Source organism: Electrophorus electricus, chromosome 18 (assembly GCF_041902795.1).
Source record: "Electrophorus electricus isolate QZ-2024a chromosome 18, ASM4190279v1, whole genome shotgun sequence".
Lineage (NCBI taxonomy): Eukaryota > Metazoa > Chordata > Actinopteri > Gymnotiformes > Gymnotidae > Electrophorus > Electrophorus electricus.
The window spans coordinates 15,185,796-15,202,709 of record NC_137514.1 but is presented as its reverse complement, the minus strand read 5'-3'; the positions used below and the strand labels follow the sequence as shown (position 1 = coordinate 15,202,709).

General features: G+C 41.2%; 2 protein-coding genes across 4 annotated transcripts in view; one reads left to right on the top strand and one right to left on the bottom strand.

The window, feature by feature from the left end:
* The window catches only part of cacna1hb (calcium channel, voltage-dependent, T type, alpha 1H subunit b), a 44,694-nt gene extending 40,706 nt beyond the window's left edge, over window positions 1-3,988 (top strand). The window contains exons 27-33 of the mRNA XM_081700953.1: window positions 60-130; window positions 224-302; window positions 409-530; window positions 754-1,056; window positions 1,257-1,422; window positions 1,593-1,747; window positions 1,827-3,988. Coding sequence (XP_081557079.1) covers window positions 60-130; window positions 224-302; window positions 409-530; window positions 754-1,056; window positions 1,257-1,422; window positions 1,593-1,747; window positions 1,827-2,894 — 1,964 coding nt within the window. The 3' untranslated portion in view covers window positions 2,895-3,988. The remainder of the gene's footprint in view (window positions 1-59; window positions 131-223; window positions 303-408; window positions 531-753; window positions 1,057-1,256; window positions 1,423-1,592; window positions 1,748-1,826) is intronic.
* A 1,531-nt stretch (window positions 3,989-5,519) lies between these two features.
* Window positions 5,520-16,053, bottom strand: syngr3b (synaptogyrin 3b). 3 transcript variants are annotated; one of them, XM_081700954.1, is made up of 5 exons: window positions 15,851-16,005; window positions 13,723-13,796; window positions 10,560-10,794; window positions 9,238-9,383; window positions 5,520-7,649 (listed from the first exon to the last, which is right to left on the bottom strand). In XM_081700954.1, the coding sequence occupies exons 1-5, from the start codon at window positions 15,852-15,854 to the stop codon at window positions 7,431-7,433; spliced, it is 678 nt and encodes a 225-aa protein (XP_081557080.1). In that variant the 5' UTR covers window positions 15,855-16,005; the 3' UTR covers window positions 5,520-7,430. The 3 variants fall into 3 exon arrangements, with proteins under 3 accessions (XP_081557080.1, XP_026871550.1, XP_026871551.1); XM_027015749.3 differs by lacking the exon at window positions 13,723-13,796 and having other exon boundaries at window positions 15,851-16,052; XM_027015750.3 differs by lacking the exons at window positions 5,520-7,649; window positions 13,723-13,796 and adding an exon at window positions 8,277-9,087 and having other exon boundaries at window positions 15,851-16,053.
* Between the last annotated feature and the right edge of the window lie 861 nt (window positions 16,054-16,914).

The window sequence follows — 16,914 nt, the reverse complement described above, 5'->3', positions numbered from 1 at the left end:
GAACAGCAGAGGAAATAAAAAAGGCTGTTTTTTAATCTTGTTCTTTTTTACATACACAGTGTTAAAGCTGCTTAAGATGGCTACAGGAATGCGAGCTTTGCTAGACACTGTAGTCCAAGCTCTGCCCCAGGTTAGTGCCTGCGTGCACACGTGTAGATGTACTCTTGCTCCTGTTTTCTATGCTACATATATTCGTAGTTATTTCTGGACTTTTTTGGTTCAGGTTGGAAATCTGGGTCTTCTCTTCATGCTGCTCTTCTTCATCTATGCGGCCCTCGGGGTGGAGCTCTTCGGAAAGCTTGGTCAGTTTCACAGCTCTCTACTCTCAGACGTCTGTCAGAGACGTTCTCTTGGGGCAAGGTGGGCCATGCGAAATCAGTGGTGTGACGGCTGTACTTTTCCCTCCAGAATGCTCTGAAGAAAACCCATGCGAAGGTCTGAGCAGACACGCTACGTTTGAGAACTTCGGCATGGCGTTCCTCACCCTCTTCCGAGTTTCCACCGGGGACAACTGGAACGGGATCATGAAGGTAAGGGTGCAGCGCTAACTGTCAGACGCATCACCCCGTGTGCTCCCATCTAGCGACGAAACCCCAAGGCACTCCAGAAGCCGTTAGCCGCCAATGGACCAAAGCGGCTTCCCCAGATTGTGAGGCTCTGCGCTGGGCACTGGTGGTGTCCGCGGGATGCTTAGTGGTGCATTGCAGGCTGTGAGAGTGATCGGATTCATCCACCTGCCCATGTTTGTTCCAGGACACGCTAAGGGAGTGTAAGAGCGGAGACCGCTGCCTGAGCTACCTGCCCCTCTTCTCCCCGCTGTACTTTGTGACATTCGTACTGGTTGCCCAGTTCGTGCTGGTGAATGTGGTGGTGGCCGTGCTCATGAAACACCTGGAAGAGAGCAACAAGGATGCCCGTGAGGAGGCGGCCCTAGGGGCAGAGCTGCTGGAGGAGCTGAGGGCAGGTCGGCTACAGGGACACGCCCCTTTTGGCGGGACCACTGAGCCGGTGGATAAAGCTATGGGTGCAGGGTCACAGTGTGTTACACCTGAGCAGGTAAAAAGAACCTCCCACCTAGCCACTTCAATACTTCAGATTCACAAGAAACCAGTCCCCAAAATTCATAATATATTGATACTGTCTCAAGAATTTCATTTTAATTCCATTAGAGACAGCACTGTTCTACTCATTTTAATCATGATAAATCCTCCTACTGATTACTGCAGGCTGATTAAACTGATGAAATACATTTACAGAGTGATGACCCTGAAAGTAGCAGCCTGCTCTCAGTTGGGAAGCCTTGTGTGTCAAGGATGTTGTCTTTGCCAAACGACAGCTACATGTTCTACCCCGTTAAACCTGGACAATGGTCCACTGATCTGCAGCTCAACAAACAGCAGTCAGTTTATCAGAAAATAGCAGGTGACATAACCATAACTATAATGCATTAATTAACTGAGGTTTAGTGTTATACAATATCTGTGCTACTCTTTACACCCTGACAATAACCCTAAACTTCAGTTAATGAACAGTATTCATATATAAATATGTCTACATGCTCCTTAATCTGAATCATTTGTATTGTTTTTTAGGATCTTCTTTCTCGGTGAGCTCTCAGCCGTGTGAACGGGGATCCCTACTGCAGGTTCCAGGGGCAACAGCACAAGCAGGCTCTGCCTCCCACTTAGAGTCCCTACCACAGTTTCACACCACTAGACACAATTCCCTCAGGATGCTTCAGCGGCAGGTACAGTATGGAATTTGTAGTGATATATGGCCTGTGTGCTTGTGTGTGGGATTTTGACTGTACCTGTTCTGTACTGTAGGAGGCAATAAAGAGCGACTCTGTTGACTCAGTCGATCCCGGCTCCAGAGACAACCTACTTTTACACTGTTGCGAAGGCTTTTCGCATCTCAAAGTGCCCCACCTTCCTCTGATTGTAGGCTCCACCCCATGTTTGCCTCAGAGCACACCCCCTCTGCCCCCCCACGGTCAGACAGCCAGCGTACAGACAAACAAACACACATACAGCCAATGCTGCATCCCCTTCCGCAGACCTGTGCCGACCCAACCAACATGCACGCTGACTATTACAGGCACACACATTCACATGTGTCGCCCTATCTCAGACGAAACCGATCGGGAAAATCGACAGCTCCAAACTTCCACCCAGAGGAAAGACTCTTTACAGCCAATGAGGCGTTGCTACACACTGTCACCATGTGTTTCAGCTACCCGCTGTTCCAACAACCAATCACAGACCTCGCAGCGGCATGGCAGTGGACTGGGCCGCCGTGGCACCATGGGTGGTAACTTGAGGAAGTACTACAGCATGGACGCACAGGGTTTCCTCGCCCAGCCCAGCTGCCCTCACCGGCACTCAATACACGGAGAGGAGTTACAACTGCAGCCATTGGCTGGGGGAAGAGGGGCACATGACAGATCAGCGTCCCCAGTCGCCAAGAAGGAGAAGATGAGTCCACCATGCATTTCCATAGACCCTCCCACTGAATCAGATCCTCCAACCGCCAGTCAGGAAAGCAGCACAGTCCTGAGGAGGCGGGCGCCGTCGTTTGAGTCTGCACTGATGCGGGAGTCTTTAGATCTTCCTGACACTCCGTTGATCTCAGCACCCCTTGCACAAACCGAAGCTCATTTGTCAAGTTGTCTGCCTCTTCCTAAGTTTTCTTTCGACCAATCCGATGTTAGCTCCCTGAGCATTCTGTCGGAACTGTTGTTGGACAGTGACCAATCTTCACACTCCATCCATATTGAGGCCCAAACGGAGAGTGTGGGACCCATTAGTGCTATGTCTCACAGTTCTTTCGGGAAGAAGGGGCTAGTCAGGACAGTCAGCTCTAGGGATTCACCTAATGAGGACTCTGTTGCCTAGGCAACCCAAACATAAGACTTTGATGTTAACGTGCACCTATTAGCAATGAGTAGTGAAAATAAAAGGACAGTGGTGTCGGCACGAGTTATGCAACGAACCTCCAGCAGAACTGATTTTCTTAATCATATTGATTAGGGATTTGGGGAACATTATTCATATAAAAACCAATATTGTAAAGTTTTATGTATGTTGGAACCTCTCCAACCTTGATGTTAAACTCACCATCATCTTGCACTTCACAGTGGATTTCTAAAATAGCAGGAATGACGTACCTTTTAACATGAAACTTTTGTGACGTATTAGCAACCCTGAAATCATTTATACATTTTAGTTACAATTAGACCCTGTATTATAATATGGTTGTTATAGAACCATACACTGGATCTAAGCAGAATGCTAGCTTCATCTAAGGTTCTAAAACCTAAACTATGTTTGTCTTTTGATGTGGAAATAAGTTATATGTTTTATATGCCACACTGAAAGGGTAATGCTGACACACTTTTGTCTCTGACTGAAACTCTCAGATCTTAATCACATTGCATGGCATCATAATAAGAAATTTAAGACAGCGTGAGCGAAATAGGATGGCTGTTGTGGTACTGTAGAATAAAGTAATATATTTATTTAATGCAGGGATTGGACAAATGTACTTTTATAAAAGGTCAGAGTTTTGCACATTGGTTGATTTCAGGAAGACGCAAATTATTTTTCTTTTTAGTTTTCCCTAGAAATAGACGTTTCTACTAAATATATGTAGAGTGAACAAAAAAAGCACTCTGCGTTTTTTTTTTTGTTTGTTTGTTTGTTCCATGGCGTCTATAGACTGAGAGGTTCTCAATGCAGTAAAGAAGCATGTGAATGCTGTCTTAAATGCATTTTTGCATTACTTTAAATCTCGGAATACACTCATACCAGTCCAGAAATGCAGGCGGGGTCAGGCATCACCACACCCCAAAGCCATACCTGTTTCTGTTGGTACATTGTTACACTACTGATGTGTTGCACTCATAATGAGAAGTTGCTGTTTTTCTCTTTACAGTCTTAATAAATGTTTGTTGCTCCTGCGGCAACAATTAACTGCTCCCATAAACACATATGGACACTTTCGGTTGGTGTTATGAGATGTTTCTGCAGTAAACACTGCCACAGCAGAACAGGGTTAATACCACACTTGGTGATGTGGAGTCTTTTCATTTACATCAGCTTTTAAGCCTAGGATGGTGAAGAAACATTACCCAATCTGAGCCAACATATGACGGTTTTATATTCCACTGTTTACAAAGGAGTCCGAGCTTCAGAGCATGTCTCTTTGGGTTACTCAGAATAAAATTTGTATATACAGACCTGAGATGTAAATTTGAGGCGGGTGACCCACCTCCAACCTCTCCCTTAAGCTTTATAGGCAATCCAACGGCAAGTGCCCCTCTCTGAAGGCACGGATAATCTAAGTGTGTTCACATATATTTACCATAAAGCATTTCCACCAGCCTATGGCCTATGACAGAGAGAAAAACACATGGAAATTTAAGGGCTTTCAAACATCAATGAATACATCAATAGTTTATGGACATTTCGTCATGTGCTGTGAGCATTTTAAACAGTTCCTGTATTATTATATAGAAATTGCAATGGATTGTCTACTTGAAGTCCTGAAGCAAGTTCGCTCATTTGGTGTGCGCCTTTGTTGGAATGACTGAAGAATGTACAGCGCCCAAAGAGGTGTCTTTGGACTGTTTCACGATAAGATTCAGGGCAAGTGTGGCTTTGGAGATGGTTGTATTCAGGTCACTGAAAACAAATCCAAGTGTTTGTCTTAAATAGGACAATTACCCGTTTTCTAAAGACAATAAAGTTTATTAAAGAGAATTAAATCGTTGACTTTTTTTTAAAAGAACTTGATGCCTTCGAACGGAGTCTTCCATTTTTTGACCAAATGAAATTCTGGTGGCATTTTGAATGTTTTTCTGAGATGGATCAACTTATAAATAAGTATGTCCAGTTTATTTAGCTATATTTTTAACCATGGCAACAATCTCAGCTTGCACAACCCAATCCACATGTCAAACAATATATTCAATTTCATTTTAAAAGAGCAGGTGGTTTAGTTCATGAGTTTGAGTCAAGCAAGGATCAAAACAGCAACCTAACGGGAAACAAATTAAGATACTGTGTATACAATTGGGAACACATTCCAGGTTAAAACTCTAGGAAAACGATGGATGAGAGAAATTAACTAATCTGAATTTAACTCTTTGCAAGACTTTTGCCCATTACTATAGTTTTTAACATTTGTCTCAGGCAGTGTGCACTGTGGTTGATGGAAAACATGGATTCAGTTTAATAATACTTGAATTATTCTATTTTAAAACATTTAATATAAAGCACCTATAAACGCTCTGTTTCATATTATAGAACTCTGTAACTTTGCAACAGCTGTAGTAAAACTATAGTAAAGGAAACTATGGAGAATAAAGATGAAGGTATGGATATAGTTCCCAGATCTAAATAAATAAATACTATTTCAATGTAAAAGCTATACCCTCTCAAAATATACTCTTTAAAAAAATCTTACTTTCCAAATAATTTGTATGAAGCTTAACAGTGTTCACATAAGAAACCTTCCAATTAATTAGAAAAATGTATTTATTTATTTAATGGTAATATACTTTTGGTGCATTAGCCAAGTACAGAATGAACAGACAATACAGCTGTCTGTAGTAGTTTGCACCAGCTGTACAATATCAATAATGGTGTTTTACTGACACCTGGTGGTAGAATGTGGCACAGTCAGACGACACGAGTTCTGGAAGTCTCCAAGGCTGGGGGGAAATGGAGACGTCACACGTCACAGCCTTGTTGAAACTGTAACGCTGTCTGGAGGATTATATAATCTCAGCTCAGACAGCCTTCCCAGTTTTACCAGCAAATGTCATACGGCAGAAAGCGATAACAGACATTATTAAAAGTCATGAATGTGAAGTCATTATTATTAGTGTCATTAGCCATTTTTTATGGAATTGAGCGACATTTGGAAGCGATGAGTTGTATGGTCTTCCTAGTCAAACATTTTAATGTAATCCTGCAAACAGCCGCTTTGTTTAAAAAACCGCTTACTTAATTTAACGGTATTTTAATGTATTATGCTGCTTCCCAAATCTACTCGCTGAGGAGCAACGCCCTCTCGCTAGCCTAAAGTGTCGGTTGAGAAGACAATAATTGCGTAAATGGTTTAATTAAAGAAACTGCGCGGCAGTGCCACCTCTAATCGCCTGCCGTAGGGTAAAACAGTCTTTAACTAATATTATTCACATTAATACCTTGAATCAGTGTTTCCCAGCTCTACTAGTGGGGAAGCCCCTGCTCCCGCCTGACACATCTTTAATGTCTCGCTCTAATCTATCGTGAAGTACCTGTTAAAACACACAAACGTGAACCCTAAGGTTAGGAAACACCTGGAAGCTAATGAAATTCATCGAAAAGCGAATAAAATTAACCAAAAACCGAAAACACCTACACCTCGAAAAGCTAAAGAAATTAACCAAAAACCGAAAACACTTTTTTTTCAGAAAAAAAAAAATCTTTATTTCGTCGGGAACATGCCGACCACTCCATCTTCTTCTCTCAGCATCTTTAACACTTTCAACAACATCCTCGTGTATAAGCGGGAATTTCTACCACCTCGTCGACTTCGTCTCATCATGCGGTAAGACTGAGGACACAACCCCCTCGCCGTTTCTCGCAGGTTCACGCACACACAAGCACACAGTAAACAGTTTGTCGAGACGCTCTCATTGGGACTCTAAAGGAATGTATTTTCTGATCGTTGAACACATTCGTACACACACATGCGGAACAGCACCGCGTACAGGTGAGCTGAGGTGACTAATGTTTGCATCATTTGCCTACGCACTCTGTTCGTAAAAAATGATGCCGCCCTCCTGCAAACGCCTCCCTTCAGTGGCTAATTAGCTCTCCTTCCTGTTTTTTCCCTTTCAAAGAACATAACACTCATATGCCTACAAAATCAACAGTAATTCTGTTAACAGAAACCCAGTTTGACAGAAAAAATTCACTCCGACTGTTACGATGATGTACTGTGATTACTGCTTTTCCAATGAGTCTATATAGTTACAAATGTATCACTAGATAAACAATCATATATGCTTATAAATAACAGTAAATAAATCATTATTTTCTACATCTGGAATTTTGGCATTTTTATCATAAATAATAAGGAAATACATAAATAGCACATCGTGATTGGCAATGTTTTTGCTTCTTTCCCTTATAAACACTTAAACCTTTTGGATAAGCAACTAAACAAACACCCCGAATTGGTAGTATTTGCTGTTTGAGTCAGGCTACATTTTCTTTTTTTTTAATCTGCAGTGCATATTTTAGGGACAAGTAGTAGCTATCCCATCACCACTGCCTAATATCCCACCGCTGCTAAAATGGAAATCGACACAATGCAATAAGTGAAGAAGCCAATCCCGCGTCTTCCCCCTCTTCCCCCTCCTCCTCATTGGCTGTCGCCTAAAACGCCGGCGGGATCTGATAGGCGGGGGGGCGGGTTTCCACAGTTTCGATTAGTGGCGGACTCTGGTAGGCGTTGCTGACTGGGATGGTGGTCTGGCCAACGTCGTTGGGCGGGTAGGGTTGTTTGGGTGGCTGCCCCACCAGGTGCTCGGAGGTGAAGAGCGTCATGTCGGTCCCCAGAAGGAATTTCTGCACGGCGACCACCGTCAGGGTTGCCTGATCATATTAATCACATTAGTCAGAGTACCGTGTTAGAAGTTTTAGAAACTACCCTGAAAATGCAGTAATCCGACATGAAAAGGAAGATTACTGTATATGAAGGGCATTTCAGTTAGCTATACTGCTCACAAATCTTAATGTCCCATGTGCAAAAGGTCTGTAAAAGCAAAGTAAAAATGTTTTTTACTTTAAAAAAAGTAACATGAATGCTTTCAAAGCTTACTGAGCTTCCAGAGCTAATGGTATCATGTACAGCACATGTACAGCAAACACTGATGTGCTGTTTACTCACTGTTTTAAGTTTCAGTTAAGTCAACATATTAAAGCCTACTTATCTTTGTAAATTATAAGAACAATATATGCAATATTAAATTCAGAATATGTATATGAACTAATATTTTAAATATTTTATGCTACATTCATAATTTCTTATTAATATATGGTATCTCAAATTAAAAACATTAATCTAGTTCAATATGTCAGAAATATAAGTGTGTGTAAAAGGGCACAAATGAAAAATATGCTATTGTGTGTATGTGTGTATATATATATATATATATATATATATATATATATATATATATATATATATATATATATATATATATATATATATATATATATATGCAAGCGACTACAATCATAAAAGAAACTAATGTTTTATAATAACCAACATATATAAACTTATGATTATATATGATTCTTACAGACATTTTGCATCACAGCTGCAAAGTCCAAGCTGTTTGCTCTGAAGCACTCCAAAAAGCATTAGTCCCATGAGCCAAACATGAGATCATCTGCAAATGATGGAGTGGGTGGGTTGGTCTCTGCATATGGTCGGAAATGAAGACACACTAGGGTCCTGTGGTTTACAGATGTTAAAACAGCATATGCATGGCTATGAGATATAAAAGCCCCCTGTTTGAACATTCCCCATGCCTCTAATAACAGTCTGGAGCCTACAAGAACCATCTATACTGTGTCATAACACACATAGTCATGACAAAAAAGGTCATTGTGCTAAGTGACTGCGAGCTCGCATGGTCCTGTGCTTTTTTTAGAAATGCTTCATAAGAGGACTTGGGACATTTGATCTTATGAACAAAAAAGATCCACTGAAAACTAAGAATTAAGAGCAGTATACTGTTAATAAAGTAGAGAAATGGAGTACATATTACGGTGATGTGCGCTTCAGGGCAGCAGCACCATGTACAGTGCATATGAACGTGTTAAGTGTTATGTGTTAGCAGACACTGCAGTTAATTATAGGATATTAATTAGAAAGCCAACATTAGTGTACGGTGTTGAGTGGGCAAGAACATGCTGTAATCTACACTATAGAAAGAGTGGGAGGTGGCTTGGACAACAGTCTCTGTTTGTCTTCCATAAAGGCGATGTTTTTGAATCTGTGCAATGCTAGCAGACACAAGTAGCCCTGAAACAAGAACAGCAGTGGGAACAGTCAAATATGATTGGAAACAAGTTTGTGTGTGTGTGGGTGTGTGTGTGTGTGTGTGTGTGTGTGTGTGTGTGTGTGTGTGTGTGTGTGTGTGTGTGTGTGTGTGCGTGTGCGTGTGTGCGTTACCCAGGTGAGAATGGAGAAGAATGAGAAGGCAATTGCCGCTCGGGCTGCATCGGAAGCCTGCTCCAATGGGAGCTCTTGAGGGGATGTGTGACTCCATTGATTGGCCAGGAAGCAAAACCCCACGAACCAAAGGAATGTCCAGAACCCTGTCCAAGACAGGACATAACCAAAGTAAATGCTGCATTCTGCATTGCATCTTGGAAAACAGCAATGCAGAATTTGTGTGTGTGTGTGTCTGTGAAGGCCAAACTTTGGTCTGCTTTGCAAATCTGCGGTAAAATCTCAATGGTCACTATGCCCCTGCCCCACCATAATTGGCTAGTTGTTATTCAGAACTGTAAATCACTGTCCAACACCTGCAGCTCTGATATCTGATCCTACAGTGCAGGTAAAAGCACTGTCTGGTTAGTTTTGATTGGTCAGTGGTAGGGAACCAAGTTCTTAGTCAACATGGATCTGAGAGTTTATTTTGGAGAAATCTCTCCCTCGAGCTCACTCTCTTTCCCTCTCTTTTCTCCCTCTCAGATCTTCACTCTTTCTCTCTATTATTTAATATTCAGGTAGTTTTTCCTATGCTGCATTTCTGTAATTTATAATGTGTATTGTGCCATTACAATATCTAACCACTAACGTTTTACACATTTTTTTAAATGTTTTCACACACTTTGGTGGGAACTCTTATCCAAAGCGACTTACAATTTTCAATCATATAACAGAACTACTGAGTGTAGTGTTAGGAGTCTTGCCCAGGGACTTTTATTTGTATAACACAGAGCATTTGCCCAGATGGGGACTGGGTTCCAATCCCCAACAGGAGAGGTAGTGCTGTTACCCACTACACTACATCAACTACACTACACTACACTACACCAACCATGTGTAACTAATTGCCTTGTATTATGCTAATGAATCCTGTGTTACCTCAAACCCATGTGAAGCTAAGCTCTTTAGATAGCATTGCATTATGTGAAAGATTAAGTACTCACTAACTAGAGTGAAGAACCATGTATAGCTAAAGATTTCCAACACCAGTTCCATGTAATGTATCCATCTTCACCATCACATATTTCTGTTGTTGTAGGAAAGCTGGATAGGTGTAAGTATTTACAGTAACAACCCCCCACGTGTGTGCTTGTGTGTGTGTATGTGTGTGTGTGTGTGTGTATGCGTGAGTGTGAACAAGAGTGTGTGTGTGTGTGTGTGTGTGTATGAACGTGCATGTGTGCAAGTCGACAAAATGTGAAAACAGTGCATTATCATCAGGTTGGCAGAAAGTGTGTGAGTGAGTGTGCATGTGATTGTGTGCATGTGTGTGTGTATACCTGAAAAGCCAATCTCCAGCAGCACAGCTCTCTTTCGGTCCTTGACGCTGCTGATCTGTGGGAAGTAGACGTCCAGGGCCAGGAAGAACAGGCTGGCCAGAAAGGCCAACACCCCAATGGTGATGGCATAGTTGCAGGCATCTGCGTTCTTATTAAACACACAATGCAGCCGCTCACTCCCCATGTTCACATATCCCTCGTTCACTATAGAGCCAAACACCACCATGGAGAATATCTGGGAGCGAGTCAGAGACATGAGAGACAAAGGAGGAGCAAAAGGTGGAGCAAAAGAATGAAATAATAATAATAGAATTAAATTATTTAAGGGCACCTACATGAGAGATGGAAACAGTTTACAGTTTATGTCTCCATCACTTGATCTTTTCTCATTTATTAGGAATATCAAGTTACATAGTCACATTTTCTGTGTCTATCTTTATCCTCTATCTCTCTCACACACACATACACATGCACAAAGCACACACACACAGGCTGTTAGACGAACTCGACACATACGTGAGTAGTAATTTACACAAGAGAGTCAGAATGTGGCTAATTCACACCAAAGCAAAAAAGTGATACACACATACACACACACACCAGACCTACATACACAGCAGACCTACATACACATATACATACATACATACAAACACACCAGTATTCCCACATATAGTGCTCTTTATTTCCCAAATAAATACAAACACAAATAAATAAAAGTCAAGGACATACAATTATGTAGTAGAATGAATGACAGAAAGCAAGGACTCCAAAGTGTCTGTGCATATGTGTGTTCTTGTGTGTATGTGTGTGTGTGGGTATGTGTGTGTGCATGCATGTGCATGTGTGCATACATGTTTGTCTGTGTGTATGGAGGTGGTCTCATTGTACCGTACACTATTTTAGGCAATGGCACCCCGTTAACTGACGCGCAAGCATACGTCACAGTGTCGTCATAGCAACAGCCCCAGCTGCAGCGGGCGCTGGTCGTCAGCACTGGTGCTTAAGGCAGCGCAGATGGTGGAAGGTGTTTAGGGAGCACTCGGGAGGACCTACCAGAAAGTTCTACGACTCAACGATTCCTCTGGCAATCCCTGTTTTTCCCTGATGCCAATGCCATGCACAGACCTGCTGTCATTCATCACTCACACATTTCGACAGCCCTTAACACATTTTCACACCCTGTACGCAGTGAAAGTTCTTGTTTCACACATGGCTGTACACACACACGTGCAACAGAACACACAGCTCAAGCGCAGAAATGAGGCAGGAAGGGAGGGAACCGAGGGGAAGTGAACTCCGACCTTTCCTGCAGGGTGATGCTCTTGTGGACTACAGAACAGATCTAGCACACTGAGAATTTGCTGATCATATATTATATGTTGTGTTTGCAATGTGTAGTTTTTTTTAGTTTTTTTTTAACTAGTCCTGTTTTCATGCGCTCCCTACTTTAGCACACTCCTTTTAAACACAGCAGGGGCTTAAGTAGCTTGTAAGGTGAAGCTTTCAAGGACCATATACTGACACAAGTTCAAAACAAATACAAGTTCAAAATCAAAATATATTAGTTATCTACAATATTATGAGCATAAGTCTGCTCTGCAGGCCAAGGCCCTCTTGGCCAGGAAAAAAAAGAACACTTTAAACAAAACACTGAAAAATGGACAGTGATTCTTTCCCTGGTACTGCGCAGATTAAGGTGCTGTCCCAGTTCTCTCTCTGAGCCTAAGGTCATCTCTGAAGTGAAGTCATGATGCTGACGAAAGGTGCGAAACAGGGGGCATAAACGTTGGCGGCACCTGAGGCCTGAGAGCAGAACTGATGTTTGCAGTTAATGTGACATGAGTTAGCACGTCCACTGCATGTCAGCTAGCGTGACGCGATGTGAGCTAGCACGTCCACGGGACGTCAGCTAGTGTGACAATAGCTAGTGGGTCCACTGTACGTGTAATTCCTGATGGAACGTGATTTGCTGCATTTTACCAGCTCGGTTTAACGGTGCTGTTTTCATTTTCTGCTCTATATTTCACAAAAGGTAAAGTCATCTTGTCTGTACTTATGATGACATGGATGCTTGTAACAAATCAAGTGACAATCAAATCAAGTTGATTTCTGTTTTGTTGTAACTAAAAACAGGATACTTCTCTTGTTCTTATTAAAGCCAAAATTTCAGATGGTAATATGTATTACAAGAAGCTGTGAATAGCCTTAGTAAGATGATAAAGTACTCCAATTTCAATAGACAGGCTTGAGTGCCAGAGATATATATTTCACATCTTACACTGGTCAACGGTGATTTTGCTTCCTGTTAGAAAAATATGTTTTTTGTGTATTTTTGCATGGTGAAATCAAATATGTTTTCAGAATTTCTCTGTCATCCAGTTTTTTTCAGTATACTTAATATTACGTAGAGTATCAAAGGTAGTACCAAGGAAAATGGATCCCCACTATGGTAGCAGACTACTGTTGGACACTGATGAGGGCCAAATATAGGCGCATATACTGTACATTTTAGAAGTAGGTTTTTAAATATAATAACAGACTTAATGAATGAGTAAGATGTAATTAATGTCAAATTTGCATACTTGAAAACCATACATGATAGAAAAATTCTAAAAACAGACTTTAATTCATCATAAAATGTACTATAAAAGGTCCTACTATTTTAGTTTGGGTAACAAAAAAAAGTAAACATTGTGTTGCCCAGTGTGGTGTGTATTCAGTTTTATTCCATGTGATTGAAGAAATGTATTTGTTCATGTATTTAAGTAAGGTTAAAAACCATGTTAAAAAATATCATCTTTTCCCTGTCAACATGCCAATTTGTTAACATGAGTTTGTAAAACAATTTTGGATTAAGGTTGCTGTTATTTTAATGCAATATAATATTGAGTGTAGGTCTTATAGTTTTGAAGCTTGATATTAACAGACTCTGTTCCATTATTCTAAACTGTAAGCAATGCCTTACTCTCTGATTTATAGGTGTTAACATCACCAAGGCAAAATCAACAGAGCTGTTTCCAGTGATCCTAAAATCCATTTATACTTAAAATAGACAAATATATAATCAAACAAATAATATTCTCTATTGTTTGAGCTACTTTGTACTCGGTTTATGTTATAATGTCACATGATGAAAGTAGATCATTTATAATAGCCTTACAGAGGTTGGATCTTGTGCAGACTTGCCAGAGGAGCGCGTCAAGTGCTCATAGGGGGCGCTCATGAGCACTCCTTCTGGGGGAAGTTAAAGAAATGGGACATAAACGGGTGGAGCAAGTGTGAGTAATGGGACATGGCTGAACTCTGACAGAACCACATGTACACATAACAAACTTTCACATTATTTTCCCCTTCCATGGACCCAGGGCTGGTTCTGGGGAAAAAGAAGATAAAAAAAAAAGATCTAAAACCTTGGCTTGTATTTTCCCTCTGGACCTTTCTAAAGTTCTAAAACTGTAATTGTGTCTCTTATACTAACATTTATGTTGTTGTTGTTGTTGTTAACAACAAGAAACAGAAGAAGAACAGGTATACAGGTACTGGATGTCTTGAGTAGCTATGGTATTATTTCTGCAAGGTTCTACAACTAGACTACATGTTTAATTCCCAGTGATGTCCTGACCCTGGCCTCAACTGGCTATTCTTTCACAGGATGGGAGTCACAGTTTGAGCAGTAGTCCTGTAAAGAGTAATGCTGTGATTTGTGATCAGCCTATCCCCCTCCCAACCTGGACGCCACCAGTGCACCAGACCTCACAGCTGGGTGAGAACTGGCCACGACTAACATCGAAATTCATTTAAATAAACAAAGACCTTAGAAGTCGTCTTTTTACATTTGACTGTATTTATAAGCTAATACCAGTGGAAGCCCAATTAAAGCACTGAGAGCTACACACCCATTGTGGAATCATTTTTAACACTAGTAGTGGTGTAACAGTATCTTTCCCTTTGCACCATCTCTACTCCATCTTCAAATTGTTTGTTTTTAACTCTTTCCCAATCTCTCTCCCTCTGTCTAAGTGTGTTTCTTAGGTCAGACACACAAAATGATTAACTGAGGTGTTTCTTGATTTGTCGGTTATCCATGAAGAGTGCTGTGACGTCATAGCTGACGTCACAGAGCAAAAAAGTAACATACAACAGACATTCCTAACTTCCTGACAGATAAACAGATCAATATAAACACTCTCAACCACCAGCATCCAACACCAAAGTACCAAATAGCTACCGAAGCAGGAAGGGCGAAGCCAAAGACGAAGTCAAAAATGATGAAAACAAGGTCATACATGAGCTCATACAAAATTGCAATAACAAGCCAAACAACCAGAGCAAACGCAAAACCAACAAAACCTCCTCTTCCCTTTCTTCTGGGAGGGGCCATAAATAGCATGATATGACACATGGCCTACGTTAGCGACCCATTGTTTTTTTTTTTTTTAAATATATAGGCATATTTCATCAGTACCATAAATATTCGTGGAGGATCGATATAACAATAATACTGTACTAAAAATATGCTTTCGCATGCTGGCATCACAATATTTACTGCCCTGCGTGTGACCTGTGCACTGAATTGCACATATATACGAGAATTCTGATTCACTGCCAAAAAGTACAGAAGTAACTTGCAGTTCGGCTACAGTTGAACTGATTAGGCAACAGAAATAAGGTAGGGCCACGGCCACTGAACCTGCTTGATAATATATAAGAGAACAGGGTCAAAAACGTAGCTACTATCCTTCTGGACTGGTAACAATAGGCTAAACAAACTGCACGTCATAATGACATAACGCCCTGGGTCATTTTATACCTACACGTTACAAGAATAGCGAGGTGGCACCGGATTTTAAATATTTGCTCTTCGGAGTCGTTGGTAGGCTAATGCATTATTGCAATGTTATATTAACTAAAAGGAATACATGAATAAATAAATACAACAAAAACCTCTATGTAAAGACACGTGGTATCTGCGTAATTTCCACGGCAACATCTGACGTTATCTGCCTCAAGACACCAGCATCCGATATAAAGCGAATCCTATGAATTACATAATCAGAATGGTATGGAACCCTAAATGTTATGCTTTACTCGCATAGTTTCGAGTAAATACTGATCTGTCGTCAGAAACGGAAGATATCATGACATTAACAATGAGTCACAAACGGAGCAAGAGAAAATTGAATATTGCTTAATAGCCCGTTCATCGCTGCTCAAGCTTCATGCAAAAGCAACAAAATTTCACCAGTCAGTCGGCCATAAAAAAAATAACAAATAAAAATATACTTTACCCATGCCAGTATTCTCAGGACGGTCTGCGGTTGTTTAACGAATGCAATGGGATCAAAGGCCGAACCAGCTCGTCCGGCTCCAAACGAGCCTGTTCCGTTCATCTCCGCTCCGGATAATGTGGAGCCAAGTGCTGTGTCGGGTCGCGGAGCGCGTCTCGGGTCGAGCTTGCGGTAGGAGTCGCCCTACTGCGCCGTGATCTGGATCTCGTGCACGCCGACTCCGGCGCGCGCGCACCAGCGCGTGGCTCAGCGCTCGTCGTGCGCGGCTGTGCGCCAATAGAAAAGGTGGGACGAGATCTTTTTAGGAGACTGTCGGAAGGAAGCTTATCGTTTTAAAAGCTATTATTGAGCTTCCTAAACCTAGTTTGATCGTGCTGTCTTTAAGGTATTGGGGTTTTGTTTTGTTTTTTTTGTTTTGTTTTGTTTTTGTTTAGGGCCTATTTTTGTTTTAGGACGTATTTCATCGTATTTAAGTCGCATCACATAGAATTTTTTATGCATGTAAATTCAGATTAACCTCGATTTTCAAGGAGAAAATGGGTAAGTTGTTTAATATAAAACTGTGTTTTAGCGAATCAAATAGAGGCGCGATTTACTGCGTCACTTCACGCATGGTGTGTCGGAGCCAGTTTAAACCCCTGCCATATGCGATATGAACAGTCGATGGCAGTGTAACCTTGTGTTAATGCAGCTGTTGCAGTTCAGATTTGTTGTGTGTGTGTGTGTGTGTGTGTGTGTGTGTGTGTGTGTGTGTGTGTGAGTCAAGCTTTGTTCTCAGTTCATTCTCTTATCGCTTTCTCTTGTTCTGTTTATGATGGACCTGTGTGAATTAAGGCTAAATAAACTTTTAGGGGAGCGCTACTAAAAAGCAGACACAGCATGAATATGTTAATGACTATTAATGCACTAATTCAACTAAACTACTGTATATCAATCATAAACACACAAATACATTATTTTAACATTAACATGTTTTAACTAATTGAGCATAATACAGCATCCTAGGAGTTCTTGCCATACCCACTGGCCCACAACCCTGCATAACGTCTTTAAGGCCTGTGGGT